Source organism: Typopeltis vanoorti, chromosome 6 (assembly GCF_054136105.1).
Source record: "Typopeltis vanoorti isolate ZY-2024b chromosome 6, IOZ_Tvanoo_1.0, whole genome shotgun sequence".
Lineage (NCBI taxonomy): Eukaryota > Metazoa > Arthropoda > Arachnida > Uropygi > Thelyphonidae > Typopeltis > Typopeltis vanoorti.
In genome coordinates, this window is record NC_143554.1 from 70,975,169 (window position 1) to 70,996,068 (window position 20,900).

General features: G+C 34.9%; 1 protein-coding gene across 1 annotated transcript; it reads left to right on the plus strand.

The window, feature by feature from the left end:
- The first annotated feature begins 365 nt into the window (after positions 1–365).
- LOC150105528 (putative phosphatase phospho2) lies at positions 366–19,389 on the plus strand. The gene is made up of 2 exons (XM_090394872.1): positions 366–531; positions 18,376–19,389. Exon 2 carries the CDS (start codon positions 18,376–18,378, stop codon positions 19,093–19,095), a length of 720 nt encoding a protein of 239 aa, XP_090250998.1. The 5' UTR covers positions 366–531; the 3' UTR covers positions 19,096–19,389.
- Positions 19,390–20,900: the final 1,511 nt, after the last annotated feature.

Here is a 20,900-nt window from a genome sequence, read left to right on the forward strand (position 1 = left end):
CGAATTCCTATAAAATTCTTTCAAGAGAGCAGAGGAGTACCTTTGGTAATGTGTATGTGAGAGTACGAAACGATGTAATGCTAATACATTTTACGAAATGCGCATGAAAACCAGTTTTTTTTATATAATGTTGCTTATGATATATAAGTTTATTAACAAAGTAATAATGCTAATTATTTTCAGAATGATTGTTTTCATTTTCAAATATACAGCATCTAAAGAAAGCTCAGTTCTTATAAAAATCATGCAGCACAGCAGCGTAACCATTATTGATTTTCCAAGCGGTTTGAAGAATTTCAAAAGTCCTCCAACCAGAAGGTGGCATTCAAATTATTTGTTTTGTGAGACTTAAGAGGATTTTTAAAATTTTTTTTTTAAAGTTAGGTGCTATTTGTGTCATCATTTTGTGGGGTTTGAAGTATGCAGAATTGTTCGTTTGGTTTATAAGATAAAAAGAAATCAAAAATATTGTTTAGTAGAAAAGACAATACTGGTTTATTTGGAGATTTAGAAAATAGTTATTGAGATGTGGTAAGTTCGGATATTTGTAATGGTTCATTTTTTACTTTGTGGACTATGTTTCGTAACCCCCCTCTTCCCATACAGTCAAGAAGGGTTGCAGAACTACAGTTCTAAATCGAAATATTGGATTTATAATGCCCCTCCTCACCGACGCACACCGCCAAAATGATATGAATTATATCTCCATAGGCTCATTGTACTTTTTTCTTTCTTTTCTTTTTTTTTTTTTTTTTTTTTGAAAATCCACTTGTCAAATAAATAGAGACACAGTTCATGTGTGAGATCGAAATACGTGGTGTCTGTAGCATAGACTCCCCCCCCCCTCTCCCGTGGAGTTTTCAAAACGGATTTGTTGATTTTATTCAGTGGATCATGACATAATACTGTACCACTTGCAACAATATATATAACTTCAAATAATCTCTTACTAAAATGTAACCGATCATTAAATGTTTACAACTGTCAAGCCGTGGTTCATCTCATAGGTTTCCTATGAGGCCTTAAATAATCAAGAATGAACTTAATGGCTAAAATAAATACTTTTAAATCATTTTGTTTGTAAGTTCTCTTGATAAATGCTAATTTTAACTTACGAAGATATTTTATTGTAAAAAAAAAAAAAAAAAAGCAGTAGGGGTAGTACCTTCAGTAAGTCATTCTGCTCAAGTCTGGTCTCCCTCAGAGATTTTCTACGGTCATCATCCGTAAAACGTTCTACTCCCAAACTACATGTATCATAAATTAAAAAAAAAAATAATAATAATAGACAAATTTTCCCTAAGAAGTAAAAATGCCACAAGAATGAAACATTAGAGTGACCAAAAGATGGAATGATGGGCTTAGGTGCTTGTGGTTATTGATGATAATAATACTATATAGTATAGGCACCAGAAGAATAAAATAAGTTTTTTATGAATGAATTTTTTTTGTTCTTCCAAGAAATAAGATTAATGAAGCCATCACAGGGATTAATGAAGCCATCAAAGTAGCTAAAAAATTAAGTAAAGAAATAAATTGAGGGTGTAAACAAGTATGATCAGTGGCATATAATAGCATGATATGATGCATGTTAGAATATTTTTTGGCTAATGTTTACAGTTTGCATTCTCATGGTTTCAGCCTTGATTTTACTTGGTCAGAAGCAAGAAGAGTGCAAAAATGACTGATACTGGTACATACATATTGCTACTCCTCTTCCCCTCCCTCCCCAACACTCACATGCAATGATTAATAAGCAAGGAATTATAGCCATTGCATTTTTTAAGCAATAAAAATTACATTGGTCAAGTTGTCTTTTGTACTAGTTTGCTAGGTTGCTTGCAGTTTAATTGTTTTGCTATTATTATTATTTCATGATGCCTAGGAGTTCAGAGACTCATTGAGGGAGGGCACCTACTCTACAATTCTCTGTCTCCACCATTTAATCCACCAAATTAAATCCACTTTTTTTAGCAGGCATTATTCCTACAGAATTACGTAGATTGAATTCTTTAGTCCGTGAAGTCCAGTAATAATGGAGTCTCTCAAGACTCCATTATTATCAGATCTTATATTTCTGTCTTCTAAGGCACTTTTCACTGTATCAATCCATCTACATCTTGGTCTTCCTATGGGTCTTTTTCATGCCAACCTGGCAAAGAACATCTGTTTTGCTGATCTTTCCTCTCTCTCGTTCTGTTTAAGTGACCATACCACCTAAGATTAGCTCTACTTACACATTCCTGAATGCTAACAATGGCAATAATTAAAATTTTGTTATTTAAAATAAAAATAATAATAAAAACACAATTAAAAAAAAAAAAAATGGCAAGTTCTTTCTTAATATCATCATTTTTAATATGATACTGTTACTGATACCATCTGTTCACTCTCCTGATCTTTCTCGCAACTCTCATTTCTGTGGTATTGCAATCTTCTTGTCAAAAGAAGATTGCAATACAATTTCAAGATAGAAAGGAATGAAAGAAGTTGGTACATGAGCTCCTTCATTCCAGTCTTACATTCCCATCTCAGCCAAGTCTTTATGAATATTATTCTCCCAGTGCATCCACAGTCTATCTCTAGGTTGCTTCCATCAGGTGAATGCTTGTTTAGCCATTCTCTCCTTACCCATTCTTTACACATGTCCAAGTCATCTCAGTCTGCATGCTCTAATCTCATCAACTAGAAGTGGGGATCTATAGAGTTCATATAGTTCTTGATTATGTCTTCTTCTTCTCCTCCATTCACCTGTTGTGTTATCTCTTACAGGTCCATATGCTTTTCTGAGGATTTTATTTTCAAAGATCTGCAACACTTTTTCATCTTGGTCTGATCTCTAGGTTTCTGCTCCCTATTTATTTCTGTTTTAACTCTGCTTTATAGAATTTTGGAAGATAATAAATGATATAATGAATGATAAGATCCACTGGAGGCAGGTATTCTAGCTTTTATTTCTGTAATTTTATTATCTCAAGTAATCAATAGTTCAAGATATTTGAAAGAGGCAGCACTTTTAAATTTCATATTATCAATGGTAAAATGATCATTTTTGCCTTGATTGTATTTCTGCATACATTAAATATTCAGTTTTATTCGTGTCGATTGTAGTTTTCTAAATGTTGTTCTAATGTCCAGCATTTTCTCCAACTAGGCATATATCATCTGCATATCCCAAAATACTCTTCTGTTTATATTTTCTTTTATAATTTCTCAAATACATTTTTCTAATGCATGCTAAATGAAAAAGGATGGACTAAAGGGCATCTCCTTGCTTCAATCCTGTCTTAATATCAAAAGGTTCATATATAATTCCATTAGCTAATACTATGCTTCAGCTCTCAGTGGTGCAAATTTTGATAAAATGTATTATCTTATGGGATATTCCTATTTATCTAATATTTCCAAAAGGCCTTCTCTATGTATGCTGTCATATGCTTTTCTAAAGTCTATAAATAAAATATTGTCCTGCAGATTATATTCCCATGTTTATTTTATTTTATTTTTTTCCTAGTATTTGTCTAAGGGTAAAATACTAGGAAATCCAGTTGACCAACGCAATCCAGTTGACCAAATGTCAACTGGATTGCCAGTTGACATTTGGTCAACTGGCAATCCATTTCTTCAGAATCCTGCTTGATATTCACCAGTATTTTCTTCAGTATAAGGTAAGATTCTTTTTAGTATAACATTAGATAAAATTTTCAGTGGTGAAAATTATTCTCAGGGGCTCACATTGGTGAGTACGGGCATGGCAAATCCGAGATACTCAAGCTAGACCTGATCTTACTTCATACAGTATACACTTGGTATATCATATCTGGAGACTGGTCTTCTACTCTTCTTTCCCTCTACTCTCTCTTACTTCTTACTCCCCCCCCCCCTCACAGTGCTGTTAGAGCAACTCGAGGCCGAGGGGATGACTCTTTCCTCTCAAACTTTAGTTTCCACTATCTACTAAAAAAGCGGCTGAATTCAGGTCAAGGAGTGGTTAAGTTTTCGTCAAGTGTCAACTTGACGAAAACTTAACCATTGAAACCGAATGAACTCTAACCAACCTAAAGATACATGCCGGCTCGACCCGGTCAAACAAGGGTCGCGCCCACTATTAGGGAACCAAGATAGTGAAGACAAAAAATATGCCACTGGAACAAAACATCACCTAATAGACAGGAAAAACATAACAAGCATAGGAACATGGAATGTAAGAACTCTTCACCAGGAAGGAGCATTGGAAATACTACTGCATGAATTAGACAACTACCGATGGGACGTGATTGGACTCTGCGAAACCAGATGGACTGGAAAAGGAGAATTCCACCATGGACAGTACAAAATCTTAACTTCAGGCAAGGAGGACAACAAACACCAAGAAGGAGTAGCACTTATATTAAAACCAAAGGCTCAAAACTCTCTATTGTCCTAGGATAATAGAGTTTTATATCTCACCTAGGATAATTAAAGCAAGATTTAAAACATCAATCGGATTACTAACTATTATTCAAGTATACTCACCAACTTCAACATCATAAGAAGAAGACTTTGAGGAGTTCTATATAGATTTGCAAAAAGCAGTACAGTAGACATCAAGTCAAGATCTCCTAATTGTAATGGGGATCTTTGCCTACTTAAACGCAAAAGTAGGCAAAGACTGGGATACCTGGCCAAGAGTAATTGGAAAGTTTGAGTATGGAGAAAGCAATGAATGTGGCAAAAGACTGCTAACCCCAAAGAAAATGGACATGGATATCACCAGACAGACAAACCAGGAAAATGATAGACTATATTATTCTAAACCAAAGATGGAAATCAAGTATCCTAAACTGCAGATTGTGGATCAGACCATAAGCTAGTATAAGCAAACCTAAGAATAAAGTTAAAATCTGGAAGCACTTTTAGAGTCAAAAGGAGACTAAATGTAAAAAAACTACAAGACAACAATATTCTAAGAAAATATCAACTAGACGTAGATAAAACCTGAAGGAACTACCAAAACAGAATATAAACATCGAAGAACATTGATGCAAATTAAAGGAAATAATATTAAATTCTGCAGAAAAAACAATAGGTTACACAGAAAGAGAAAGTAAAAAGGATTGGATCTCAAATGAAGTAAAAAGGTTAAGCGATCAAAGGAAAAGCATGAAACTAAAACAGAACTATAACAGAAATGAATATAATAGATTAACCAGAGAAATTAGAAAACTAGTTAAAAGAGACAAGAATAACTGGTTAGAAGAAAAATGCAAAATGGCAGAAAAGCTATCAAAAGAAAATAACCTTCATGGATTATATAAACAAATAGACCAAATTAGTAAGACACGGACAACAAAAATTATAATGATCAAAAACCAAGAGGGACAACTAATTGAAAGTAAAACAAAAAGAAGAGCCAGATGGGAAGAATACTTCAAAGATTTATGTAATAAATCTTTGAAGTATTGGAACTATTATCCATTTGGTCCAGTACTACATTTGAAGTATTGGACCAAATCAGTCATAACTCCTATATACAAAAAAGGAGATAAAACAGAATGCAATAATTACAAAGGCATTAGCCTCCTCAGTATTCCAAGTAAGGTTTTTACGAAAGTACACCAAAAACATATTAAGCCATATATAGAACTGGCACTAGGAGAAGAACAAACTGGTTTCAGACCAGGGCGAAGCACAATTGATCAACTATTCACCTTAAGACAGCTAATAGAAAAGACACTAGAGTACCACCAAAGTTGCTACATAAATTTCATAGACTTTCATCTGACATTTGATTCAATCTGTAGAAGAGAACTATGGCAGAATTTGGAATTCCCAACAAAACCATAAGAATAATAAAGAATGTATATGAGAAATCTGAAAGTGCAGTACGAATGGAGGACACCTTAACCAACTGGTTCCACACAGAGAGCGGAGTAAGACAAGGATGCAATCTGTCACCAGACCTGTTCAATCTCACACTGGAAGAAGTAACCAATAAGGCCTTAAACAATGAAGACTCTGGAATCAAAATATATGGGAAAAATGTGACAAATTTAAAATTTGTAGACGACATTGCATTACTTGCAAGCACAGAAGAAAATCTACAGTGAATTTCTGATAAAATAAAGGAGTGTATAAAATCTGGATTAAACATAAATATACACAAAACAAAAATTATGCAAATAGGAAAAAGAAGCACCAATATGAAAATTGAAATTGATAGTAAGAATCTAGAGCAGGTAGAAAACTTCACCTACCTCGAAGGAGTTATTGAGTACAATGGTGAAATTATAAAAGATATAAACAGACAAATCAGTCAAGCATCCCAAACTTTTGAACGATATAATAAAATATGGAAGTCAAGAGACATCGAACAAGTAACAAAAGTAAATATCTATGAAACAATGGTCCTCCCAATACTCCTCTATGGAAGTGAATGCTGGAATCTCAAAAAGGCTGAAAGAAAAAATTATTAGTTACTGAAATGGGTTGGCTAAGAAGATTATTTGGAGTATCTCTGCTGGATTGACTAAGAAACGAAGACATAAGGAAACGACTAAAACAAGAATAACAATAATAGACAAAATCCAAGAAAGAAAACTGCGATGGTATGGCCATTTGACGAGAATGGGAACAGAAAGACTACCATCTAAAGCCCTGAATACAACGATGGAAGGTAAAAGATCCAAAGGACTGCCCAGAATTAGATGGATAGACAAAATAAAAGAGGACCTGAAAACCAAATCACAACAAGCGACACAAAACTGGACAGAATTGTTTCGACAGACAGAAGTGGAAAGAGTTCATTTGGCCTCATCATCATTCACATAGATGATGGAAGTGAGAAGAAGAAGATAAAATTTTATAGCCTGTTGACAGTAACAATATTCTTCTGTGATTTCATGTTCATTTTTATTTCCCTTTTTATATAAGGGAGTGATTAACAATTCTTAGGGTATCTCTTCTTTTTCCCCATCTGGAATTAAATTTACCACCTTTTGTATATGAGTGGTTAATTCATTACCCTCATATTTCTACTATTCCATCAGTACCTAGTGCCTTGTTGTCTTTGAGCTGCTTTATACTTTCCTCTACTTCAGCTAGTGAAGGTTTAATTATTTTTGGATGACAAGTATAAGTATCCTGTTTAAAGACTCAGCAGGTTCATCACAATTTAAGAATTTGTTAAAATACTCTCTCTCCACGTTTGCTATTTCATCTCTAGCCACTAATATTTGTCCATTGCTGTTGTTTTCACATGTGGGTCTGTTTTTTTGTTTTTAATTTCATGGAAAAATTTTCTAGGATTATTTACTGTCAAGTATTTTTGGATTTCTTCAATCTGTTCATGTAAAAATTTTCTCTTCTGTTGTCTGATTATTTTATTGGCTTCCTTGCTGCTCTCTTTGTATTTCTGAGCAGCATGAATATCAATTGGGTTATTAAGCCAAGTCCTATCTTTTTTCTTTTTGTTACTGCCATTTCACATTCTTCATTGAACTGTTTTTTTAGGCTGTGTTTTACTTTGAATTTCACTTGAGTTTTCGGCTGTTACTTTTATGCTATCCTTGATACAATTCCAGATGTTTTCATTATTTTCATTCTCTCTCATTGCATATTTTTCAACTTCTGTTTTAACTCACATTCATACTTTCTTTTCTTTTCTATCTAGTTCATTAATATTTTATGTCAGGTGATTTGCATGTACTGAAAAATATTTACTGTTTGTGTTAACTTTAAGAACAGCACCAATTAGAAAATGATCACTATCACACTCATCTCCTTTGAAGCTCTAGATATTTTGAATGCAATTCCTATTTGTTTTACTGATTATGATATGTTCTGTTTGATTGAATGTGTAACCATCAGGAGATTTCCATGTTTATTTGTGTATATCCTTCCTCATAAACATAGTGCTACTTATTATCAAATTTCTGGATGTGACCAAATTAATTAATCTTTCTCCATTAAAATTTGTCTCTTCATGAAGGCTTTGGTTTCCAATAATTGTTTTTTTATATATATTTCTTCTTTAGCAATTTTTGCATTGAAATTGCCTAATAAAATGATTATATCCTGTTGGGGGAATTTTTTTGAGGATATTTTTGGTAGATAAGGTAGATATTTGAGGTAGATAAGGAATTGAAATTTAGGGGACACATTGCAAAAGTGACCAAAACAGCTCATCAAATCACTTGGTTGCTGAAGAATACGATGACAAGCAGAGACAAGCAGGTTATTGTTCCTCTGTATCGAGCCTTGATAAGACCCCATCTAGACTACTGTGCTCAGATTTGGTCACCTAGGTTTCTTCTCGATGGGGAGGAGGTGGAGAGGATCCAGAGGCGAGTGACCAAGATGATAGCAGGTCTGTGGAATGAACCGTATGAGAACAGGTTGAGGATTTGTGGGTTGCAAAAATTGGTTGATAGGCGGAGGAGGGGAGATATGATTGAGACATTCAAATTACTGAAGGGTTTCTATAAAATTAATTCAGAAGATATTTTTGAGAACAGGGCTGGTTGTGGGAGGACTAGGGGACATCCATGGAAACTGGGCAAAAGTGTGGTTAGTAAAGGTGTTAGAGCTGGGTTCTTTACTTTTAGAGTAGTGAATGAGTGGAATGCGCTCCCTGAGTCTGTGGTGGATGCTGTGACAGTGAATGAGTTTAAGGCGAGGTATGATAGATACTGTATGAATGTCAAATAGTTGTGATGAATATGATTTGGGGCCTCCCTCGATGAGTCCAATGACTCCCTGGAGTTGCCCGTAGTAATAGTAATAGTAATATTGGCATTATTTCATGTATATTTCTTGGTATTGTAATGCTTATAAATAATTGTAAACTGTTAGTAAGATAAACATTTATCTTATTAACAGTTTCTTTAAGTCTTATAGAAACTAAACCTCCAGCTGATCAGAATATGTAGAAGAAGTTTCATCTTGACCACTTGCCTACACAGAATACTGATATGCTATAGGTTTTGCAACCTTTAGTGTGTGGCTATGGTGAGGAATTGATATAAAAATTAAAAAAAATTAAAAAACTCGCTGATAATAGTAGCAATACATTAACATAAAGTTTTTAGAGAAAAAAAATTGCATTATCTCTTTTGGTGGAGTGTTTTTTCCTACTTAGAATAGTAGTGATGTATAGTTTTACACCAGACAAGAACCGTTAGTTTCTTATCTATTTTGAAAGACTAAACTTCTGCTTTGTTATCTGAAGGCAAGGTATATCAGATTGCAGATACTTTTAACAACTCAGGTCTTATGATGATATATATTATGATGCAGGGCATCTGCAAGTTTCAGTAATTCAGCATTCCTTGTGTAGTTTTATTTTATAATAAGAAGAAATAAATAGTGAATTTGGTAGCCTTAGTTCTTACAAGGAAACCTGGAAGAATTTGGTCACCCTTCTGCTGGGAGAGAAAGTGGGAGGGGGGGATGACAAAAGAGAGAAGTTCTTATTCTCTTTATAAGAGATGACAGGAAGCTACATACCAATCAACCTTTCCTCATATTCAACATTCCAGAGATAAGAGACTACCTTAGTGAGTCACTTCTGGACCTTCCTCAACATCTCTTCTTCCTTTTCAAAACCAGGTGACCAAATTTGTGCAAAGTAGTCTATGTGTGGCATAATCAGTGCCTTATACAATGGAACAAGAATCTCCTTACTTCTGCAAGTCAGTGTCCTCTGCATCATTCCCAGAATTTGTTGTCTTCTAAATTTTATATCCTTATCCACCATCACCCTAAGATCTTTTGTTTCCTCCACTTCCAACAATATATCCCCACTAAGCATAAATTCTACATCCCATCTTTGTTTCCCAAATTTTAAAACCTTCCATTTTGCAACATTGAATTAGCATCCCCACTCCCGTGTCCATTCACTCAATCTCTTCAACGTCTGTTCTACTCCTCATAGTTCATCCCAACTTTGCATCATCTGCAAACAATTGAATATCCCCCATCCAAACTCTCCCAATATCATTAATATATAGGTTAAACAGCAATGGTCCTAAACTAGACTCCTGGGGCACACCACTACTGACTTTCCTCTTCTGGGATATTGCTCCCCCATACTCAACTTGCTGATACCTATCAGATAGCCAATTGCAATTCCAATGCACTAGTTTAATATCCAACTCTATCTGCTCTAGTTTGACTATCAACTTATGCAGTAATCTATCAAAAGTCTTTGCAAAGCCTAAGTATTCTATTGTGTATTCATTTCCTGCATCCAGATAGAGAACACATTATCTACATATCTTAGCCACATAGAAGGTTTGAGGGGGGGGGGGGGTTGCTGAATCTATGATAAAACACTATGGATTTCCTCCCCTCACCCCTTCTTGCCAATTTTTACATGGAAAATTTTGAAAAAATGAGCCATGTGTTTATGGCTTGTTTTTTTTTCAAAATTGGTAATTGATAAATGGTAAACGAATTTAATCTTCACACCACTTTTAAAATGATAAATGGTAAATGAATTTAATCTTCATACCACTTTTAAAATGGGATGCTTAAGGGTCAAAGCTATATAACTGAGAGGAGACCTCCACATAGCCTTTAAAAGGAATGCAGAGAACCGACCAGGGCTTCTGACTTAATGTCCAATCCTCACCTTCTCGTGGTGCACCCTGTTGGGTATCTACCTGGATACTGAACAAATGAGGATGGGCTGGCAATTTGGAATTTAGCCGACCAAATTGTATTCTTATTGGTTAAACCAAAATACAAAATGATGGTACAACATGACAAAATTTCATGCCGGCTGGGGCGTCGCCTGGTTAAATAAGGCCCCCGTTGTTTTCGCCAGGGAACCCGGGTGAACAGCGAAAAGTCAGCTACTGGAACAAATCTGAAAACACACCCTAACTCAACATCACCAGAGTTAAAGATCGTACTATCAACATAAGAAGCCTGAATGGCAAAGAAATTGAGCTAGCTGAGAAATTAGATAAGTACCAGATTGACATTATAGGGGTGACTGAAACAAAAAAGACAAAAACTGGTGAGATCTTTCTGAGCAATAAATACAAAATGTTATATTCAGGCAATGACAATCAAAGAAAAGAAGGAGTAGCCATAGTATTCAACACTAAATACTAGGCTAATCTTCTTGAATGGCAGGCAGTCTCAAGTAGAGTGATGTGGGCAAATGAGAATGGTGAACTGGACAATGAGACTTATTTGTGCCTATGGTCCCACAGAAGGTTCTACTAAGGTAGAAGTAGAGGAATTTTTTGATGCTTCAGAGAAAGCAACTGACACAATGAAAAATGAAAAGTTGGTCCTTGTTGGGGGATCTAAATAGCAGAGTAGGAAATGATTATCAGACATACAAAAATATTTTCGGAAAATTTGGAGAAAAGAGCAAAGCTAATGATAATGGCAAATGCCTGTTGGATTTCTGCTTAGGACATGGACTGGTTATTACTAACACCATGTTCCAACATAAAAATGTGCACAAATTCACATGGAGAGAAGAGGCAAGAAATAAGAAAGTCTCATTCACTATGTTATTGTTGATAGTGATGTTTTTCCACTGGTGCAGGAAACCAGAGGATTTGAAATTGGAAGTGATCACTATTTATTCATGAGCAGGATAAAACTGAATTTCATATTGAAAAGAATAACATGTAAAAAAGTTTTAAAGCGAATAAAAGTTGAGCAGCTCTCAGATGTGAACTGTAGACTAAAATACAGAAAGATTATTGAAGAAAAAATTAAAGAGTTTGAGAACAGCAACCAAACCTTGGAGATTCAGTGGCAAGCCTTGAAGAAAACACTGATTGATTCATCCAGAGAGGCATGTAATGAGGTTGTCTGCAAGGATAGAAAATTCAGAACTCCATTGTGGACACAGGAAATTAAAGAGGCAGTGAAGGAAAAGAAGAAAGCATATCAAAAGTTCCTGGCAATTAAGTCAGCTTGTGCTCTTAGAGAATGTAGAGGCAAATGTAAAAAAGCTAAACACTGTGTAAAATTAGCTAAACAAAAGTCTTGGGAGGACTTTATCAGGAACATAGAAAGTAAATATCAAGAAGGTGACAAAATATTTTGAAGGTTGTTGAAGAAACTTAAAAATGGAGGAAAGAGTGCTGTAAAAGGAGTTAGAGATGATAAAGGTGACATGAAAACGGGAGAAAAAGATATCCTTGAAGTATGGAGTAATTACATTGAAAAACTGCTAAATGAAACAAGCAGTGATAGCATAGTGGTAAAAAACACTCAACAGGCATACAGTGAGGAATACATATTCATACTTGAAATAGAAAAAGCCATCAAAGGCTTGAAATGTGGAAAGGCAGCAGGAGTAGATGATATGCGACCAGAAATGCTTAAGCATAGTGGTATAAAAGTTTTACAGTAGCTGCACTGAATAGTTCAGAAAACCTGGACAGAGGGACGAATTCCTGATGATTGGAGTAGAGCTCTAATAGTACCCATATATAAAAAGGGAAATAAAACTGAATGTGAGAATTACAGAGATATTTCCCTCCTGAGTGTTCCTGGCAAGATTTATGCAATTATACTTGAGAAACGGTTGAGAAGAATTGTGGAAGAAAAACTTGGTGAAGAACAAGCTGGATTGAGGACAAAAAGAGGCTGTCAGGATCAGATCTTCACTTTATGACAAATAGTCGAGAAAGCATGGGATTATAACAAATATCTGTATTTAAGTTTTGTCGATCTGGAAAAGGCATATGACAAGGTGCCAAGAAAGAAGCTATTCAATACGCTACAGTTATATGGTGTCAATGAAGCATTATATCAAGCAATACTTAGTCTTTATTTAAGTTGTAAGTCAGCAGTTAGAATTGAAGGAAGTACAGGAAGGTGATTTAATGTTAAATCTGGTGTGAAACAAGGATGTACGTTATCCCCTCTGTTATTCATTATCTATATGGATCACATTATGAAGGAAAGTGGTATTAAACATGATATCAAGATTGGAGATGTTAATGTCAGCTCTTTGCTTTATGCGGATGATGTTATACTTCTAAATAAATCTGCTTCAAGTCTGCAAGATTCCCTGACTAAATTGAATAACTGTTGTAATAGATATGGTATGAAGATCAGCAATAAAAAGACAAAGACAATAGGCAGAATCGTTGAAATTGTCAACTGTGCTGTGAACGGAGAACCTGTGGAACAAGTAAAACAATTCAGCTACTTAGCACGATTTTTAGTGAAGATGGTAAATTAAATATGGAAATAGACAACAGACTCAACAAAGCTGGTATGGTAGGAAGTCAATTGAATAAATTCATATGGAATAAGAGAGAAATTAGTCGTATACAAGACAGTGTTCAAACCAGTTTTAACTTATGGATGTGAGAGCTGGGTCAGAAGTAAAACACTTGACCAAAGACTAGAGACCGCAGATATGAGAGTCCTGAGAAAGATTAGAGGCGTGAACAGATGGCATCAATGGCAATATCATATTAAAAACAAGGATATTAGTAAAGAACTTGACATTGTCATTATCCAGGAATGTGCTAGCAGAGCTAATTTCAGGTGGGATGGTCACTTAAATAGAATGGGCGAGGAAAGATTAGCAAAACAAGTATTCTCTGCCAGGCTGGCAAGAAAACGACCCAGAGGAAGACCAAGATATAGGTAGATTGATACTGTACAAAGTGCCTTAGATGATATAATATTGGAGTCTTGACGCGTAACAGACTGTTTTGGAGATAAATTGTAGATAGGAAGTTAGTAATGATGTAAATTTTTCATGTAGTGCTATCATATCCTGTACACCCCTTGAGGGTACATGGCAGGAATTTGATGATGATGATGATGATGACTTTTAAAATGCACATCATACTAGTAACCCTTATCCATTCCTCCTCTCTAACACATTCAGTATTGTATCGACTACCTGTGCCTGCAGCTTAGCTCACTGTGAATAAACAGGAGAATCTGTTAACATCTGCCTCAAAGAACATAAGAACTACATTAGCTACCATCATCATGACAAACACAACTTTCAGAAGACCATGCTTTGGATATCCTGTCACACAGGATAATCCAAGCATTCTATTTAATCATCTAGCTGCTCATGGTAGATGAAATATATCAACCATCTTAAACTTCCTATCCATGTTATTTCACTAGTATCTCAATGGTATTTCAATTCCACTGGACACTTCATGTTCACATTCTGCATGACAGAAAAATATATTCTAGTCAGTAGTTAGGGTGCTTAAAGAGAAGATAATTTCAGTACTACATAGAAGTCATTACAACTCCCAGTGAGACATTTTTGGTAACAGCAATGAAGCATTCATTGGGTTATTTTGTTCAAAATACATCCAATGCAACTAAGACTTGTTGTTGTTATGTACCATTCAGTCGTTTCTGACTCTTGGTGATCCTGTGAACAGAGGCTCTCGATCCCACTCGGCCTCTTATCCTTTCTTTCAGTAATTGTAAGTTCAAGTTGGTAAGTTCTTTTATGTTATTCATCCAACTCTTTTGTGGTCTCCCTCTTCTTCCCCAACATAACTGCCTTTTCCAAGTGATTCATCAGCTCACATAATATGTCCAAAGTACAGCAACTTCTGTTTAGTGATCATCACCTCCAAGGAGCATTCTGTCTTTATATTCTCTAAAACCTTCTTATTGGTCATTCTTATTGGAAATACCATTGCTTTGACCATTCTAACATTTTTGGCCTTATTTGCACCTTTGTCTTTCATAATTTTTGTCAGGTTTAGCATTGCTTTTTTTCGATGACTATCCTTCTTTTAATTTCATCTTCACATTGACCATCATTTCTGACTCTGGACAGTAATAAATCATAACTTTCAACAATTTCTACTATATCTCCCTCTAGTATAAACTCATTTAAATTACCAGAAGCAATCACTTTTGTTTTGCTGATGTTTAAATTAATCCAGTCTTTGTTACCTTCCATCTTAACAAATAGAATCAACCACCCCAGATCTTCATTAGTTTCTGCTGTGAGGGTTGTATCATCTGCATGTTTTAAATTATTTATTTTTCTGCCACCAATCTTAATTCCAACTGGATCTTTGTCTAAATCAGCATTCTCATAACATATTCACTATAAATATTAAAAAGGTAGGGCAACATTATATAACCCTGCCACACCTCTTTTTCACTCTGATACAGTCTGTTTCTCCAAAGACTGTTTTTACTGAAGCTTCTTGGTTGTCATACAGCTCTCTTATCAAGAGAACTAGATGTTCAGGTATCCCCATTGATCTCATTACAACCACAATCTGGTGTGATCCACACAATCAAAAGCATTCTTATAATCAATAAAACAATGAATACTTCCTTCTGAAATTCTCTTGATCTTTCGATAATCCATCTCATGTTTACTATCTGGTCTCTAGTTTCTCTACCTCTTCTGAAGCCTGCCTGTTCCTGTGACATTTCTCTATTCACATATAGCTCCAACTATTTTTGTATCACTTGCAGCATAACTTTACTTGCATATGAAATTAAATCAATAGTTCTATAATTCTCTTTGAGAAATATAGAACCATCTCTGACATTTGATTTTTGGGGGGATTGGGATGAATACTGATGTTTTCCAATCTCTAGGCCAGTATATTTTCTTCCTAACCTGTTGACAAATTTCAGTCAATATATTAACTACTTCATCCCCAGCTGCTCTCAATAATTCCACTGACACACCATCAGCTTCAGGAGTGTTTCCTTTTGTAGGTGTTCAATTCCTGATATCTTTTCGTTTTTCATTATCATGGGTTCCTCAACAAATTCTCTCCTTTCAAATTCTCCTTCAGTATTATCTTTGTTGTACAAATCCTCTATGTACTCTTTCCATCTTTTTTTCACGGCTTCTTCTTCCATCAGACATTTACTTGAATTACTTCTTACAACTCCTAATCTAGGGATAAACTTCCCTTTAACATCATTTATTTTTCTACCCATAATATTGCTTTCTTCAATTTCCTTGCACCTTTTCTTTAGATGTTTTTTTTCCTTATCTTTCCTAGCCTTTCTTTGGAAATTTGCACTTGGTTGTCTAACCCTTTCCTTGTTTCTCTGAAGTTTCATTTTTCTTCTTTCCTCTGCTATTTGAATAGCATCTTCTGACAACCATTTGCAATCTTTCTTTCTTTTGTTGTAATTGGTGAATAGTTGATGGAGACAGAGTTGTAGAACAGGTGCCCTCCCTCGATGAGTCTTTGGACTCCCTGAAGGTGTCACATAATAATAATTAAGAGTCTTCTTTGCTGCTTCTATGACTGTGCATTTTGTTTCTTCCCTTCTTCTAATTCTCTTCTTGTCTTAGAGAAGACAGGAACAGAATAAGGAATCTCTTATAAGGAAGAAAATAAGAATGTGCTTGTGTTCTTCTGGTCATTTCTCCTGTTTTGCCGGATGAAGAATGAGTTTCCTGGAGGGGAAAACCCTGCCATCACTTTCTGTATGAGACTGGCTAACTTATCTTCATTAAACACTTATTTGACCCTAACTGGATCAAGTAAGTTGCCTATGTAATTATTGCTTTATTATTTCACTATTTTAACCAAAAAATATAGTGGGATTAGGTACATCTAATCTAGCACCTTTCTAATTGTTGAATCATCCATCACTATATCATTTTCTACTATTCTACACTTTTGCTTCCTCCATTCTTTTATCCCTGTTTTATCATCCTTCTCTCTCTCTCTCTCTCTCTCACACACACACACACCACTCCTCAAGGCACAATCTCTCATTTTGTTTTTGAAGCACGCATTGATCCCTTGAAATTCTTTGCATCATTTTGATCATAACACACTTATACTTCTCCTTAATATCTCCTTTCTCATTCTTTTCCTTGTCTTTCATTTCATTATCATTGTTATCCATTTGTTCATTTCATGTATTCCTGAAGTTCCATTCAGCCTTCCATGCACATTGTTTCTCCATGTGTTTTCCTATTATATCTTCTACTACCTGTTACAGTTCAGTCTTGCTTAAACTGTCAGTGTCTCCATTATGTTTTTCCATTAAAATCACACACACACACATTTTATATATATATATATATATATATATATATATATAAAATGAAAAATGTATTTACTTATTTTGAATATTCAGTGTGTGTGTATATATATATTAAAGATACCAAGTAATTTTATAAAGTTGGTTTTTTTACTCCATCTCCCAAGTAAGCAAAACAGTTAAGTTTGCCTGAACTGTGTAGACTTGAACTACGTTTGCCTGAACATAGTTCAAGTCTAAAGGTAGTGCAACACCAGGGCAACTCGTTGTAAAGGTGGGTAAAGATCTGATCACTATTCTTAGTATTTCCCATAATGTAAAACACATCTCGTTAGAAGATGTATACTGTTATACATTATGGGTGTGGGGGGTCACTACCCAGACCGGTTTCAACCTTTTTTGAGGTCTCAGTGAGTAGCTAGACCCTGAAATACCAAGATTTTTAGTAATACAGAGCCTTATCAACTTTACCTATACAAGTTGCTACAAGGCGCTTTTACTTTGAATAAGGAACTCTGGATGAGATAAAGATGTGAAAAGTTTTTTACCTTGGGGATAATATATATTAAGGATGCCAAGTAATTTTATAAACTTGGTTTTTTTACTTCTTCTCCCAAGTAAGCAAAACAGTTAAGTTTGCACCTGAACGTAGTTCAAGTCATGCGTAAAAGGATGGATTTAGCTGTCTGGCCATAGTATGGTTTGCCACAATCGCACAAAATCTTATAGACTCCTGGATACTGAGTATCATTTTATGCATGGAAGAACACCAAAGAGACATTTCCTACAACAGAACCAGGGCCAGTGCTCTCTCTCTAGCCACATTCTCTTCTCTATCAACTCGGATGAAGGCTGCCAACACCTTGTAGACTGGCCACAAACTTCTAATATCCATGTGTGCTATGATGAACTTGAAAGAAGAATAATTGAATCTAGAGAAATATCTCTTGATTCATCTCATATTAATAACAGCCTTAGCTACAATATTTCTGATGCACACATTGCCACTATCCAATACTGACGCACTCGTTTCAGCTCACACACATAGTCAACTTCTGTTGGAACTCAAACACACATTCCTGTTTTTAAATGTACTTGTGTGTTTTATACTAGATCTGTTAATATATTTTATCATGTCTCTGTTATTTTAATTCTTTGCCTGTGATACCTTAACATTAAACTTTTCTTTCTCAGTATAGAGTCATTTAAATTCATTTTTATATACATTTTATACCAAGTAAATTATGATCAATAATATATATATATATATATAAATACTGAATATTCAAAATAAGTAAATATATATATATATATATATATATATATATATTTTTTTTTTTTTTTTTTTTTATTAAAGCTAGTTTCATTTGTATGTATTGTTATTTTCAGATGTCTCTTATACAGAAAGAGCTGGTGGTTATAGACTTTGATCATACACTGGTAGATGGCAATAGTGATACTTATATTATCAAATTAGTTCCTCAGAATAAAATTCCACAACATATAAAACAACAACTCATTGATGATCCTGATGGATGGACACCATATATGAGAAGCATCTTTAGTTACCTTCATCAACATAAAATAACTGCAGAAGATTATTTTCAATGTTTATCAGAACTTCCACTAGTTTCAGGAATGAAGGAATTACTGATAACTTTGCACAAAAGGCACAGTTTTGAGGTTATTATTCTGTCAGATGCCAATTCTGTGTTCATAAATTACATTCTGCAAAATGCAGGAGTTTCAGAAATTATAAACCAAGTCTTTACAAACAAGGCATCTTTTGATTCAGATGGATGCTTACAATTAGAAGAGTTTCACTTTCAGGACTGGTGTTCAATATGTGCCCGTAATATCTGTAAAGGTTGGATTTTAGAATCTTACAAGCAAACTCGAAAGACTGAAGGTATCCACTTTACTAGAACATCATATGTAGGAGATGGTAGTAATGATTTATGTCCATCACTGAAATTGGGTGTGCATGATTATATATTTCCTCGCAAAGGTTTTAACTTGCTGAAGAAATTAGAAAAGAATCAAAAAGATGTTAAGGCCACTGTACTTCCATGGGAAACTGGTTTGGATATAGCAAATAGTTTACTCTAAATAAACAAACGAACAAAAAATTATTGTGTACAGTATTTATAATAATGATCTTCTTTTAACTCTTATAACAAAATGAAAAATAAAAATGCTTTAAAGAAATCTCAGAATTTATCAGAAATTAATATACATTGACTCATATCAAGAAGTATGTCTTTCAAGTCTTTTGGCTGTATTATAAAATTTCATTTTCAGGATGGTATTTTTCAAAATTTACATTTTAAAAAAATTAAACGACAATTATTTGGTGCCATGATTAAAGAAAAGAAAGAAAAATAAACTTCCAACTGAACTGTCTTAAGTAGTATTTTTTACAGGTATTATTTCTGGGAAAATGCTCATGTTACTCCTCTAAGTAAATATTATTTTTATGGCTATTTAGCCTATTTTTTATAATGATTATAATTTGGGGAAGGAGAAGGATATTATAATCTTATTCCATAATATCCTTCTCCTTCCCCAAAAATTTCTATGTTCGATCCCCCATCCCAAAGTATTTTCTGCCCACCTTTAAAAATTTTTTTAATATAAAAAAAACTGGTTTTTCAAAAAAAAAAAAAAAAAAAAAGTTTGCATACCTCTTACCTCAGTAATTCTTCCACATCTCTCAAACCCCACTTTCCGACCCCTTCCGTTCAGGTCATACTTCCTTCAACAATGAATGTATATTGCCATACGCTGGGATGCCACTGAAAAAGAAGACAGCTAGCAACATCCCACAAAGTTATGTCTGGTTTTTTTCCTATATATTCTTCATATATCTGTCCATATAAAACTTTGGTAATGCCCTAAAATTTGAGTAAAAAGCCAATGACATTATAAAGGGACACTCCTAAACAGAAATAGGCTAAATAGCCATAAAAATTGTATTTTTTACATCTCTATTGTTAGTTAAATATGACCTAACATAATTCACACTGCTTGGAAAGAAGAACATCCCCCCATGGGCAAAGTGCTTTGTGTCATGTGTTTGTAGCTGATATAATTTGGAAGAATATGATGTTCCCAAGTCATTGCAGCTGTGTCCGGGTGAAATGGCTATGAGAAGGGAACAGTTTGAAAGAGGCATTGTGATAGGATGCCATGTTGCAGGCCTATCTATTTGGCATCTTTTTGACAAATTGGGCCATTCCAAGTCAACAGTCAGTTAAACCTTACTGAGATGGAAGCGCAGGGACTGCAACTGCTACCAGCAGTGGACAACCCACCACATTCACCACACATGACTGTAGGGTGCTATGAAGAATAATATATAAAAACTGCCATTTGTCAGCTGATGTGTTGAATGTGGAGTTGGGGTTATGCATTCTGGTAAGAGACACTCACTGGCATCTGCGACACCCACACCCACCCATCTGCTCAGTAGAGGATGTAGCGTGATTCCTCGCTCCATAACACAGCTTTCCAAGCTTCCACGTCCCACAATACACACTCTTTGCACTACTGGAGGGGAATGCTGCATGTTTGGTTTGGGTACTGTGGGACTTGCATTTGGCAGTCCTACCAAGGAAACCCATGTTGTGAGCTTCAGTTCTGAATGTTTTTGTGCAGATTCTTGTTGATGCCTGGAACTCCGCATTCAACATGTCAGCTGACGAATGCTGGTTTTTACATATTATCCTTTGTAGCACCCTACAGTCATGTTTGGTGAATGTGGTGGGTCATCCACTGCTGGTAGCAGTTGACTCTCTGCGCTTCCATCTCAGTATGGTTAACTGACTGTTGACCTGGGATGGCCCAATTTGTCAACAATATGCCAAATAGTTATGCCTGCAACATGACATCCTATTTCACCCACACATAGTTGC

Bases quoted from the DNA above. Each gene is read 5' to 3' on its own strand.
- LOC150105528 (XM_090394872.1), top strand. From the start codon at position 18,376: ATGTCTCTTATACAGAAAGAGCTGGTGGTTATAGACTTTGATCATACA.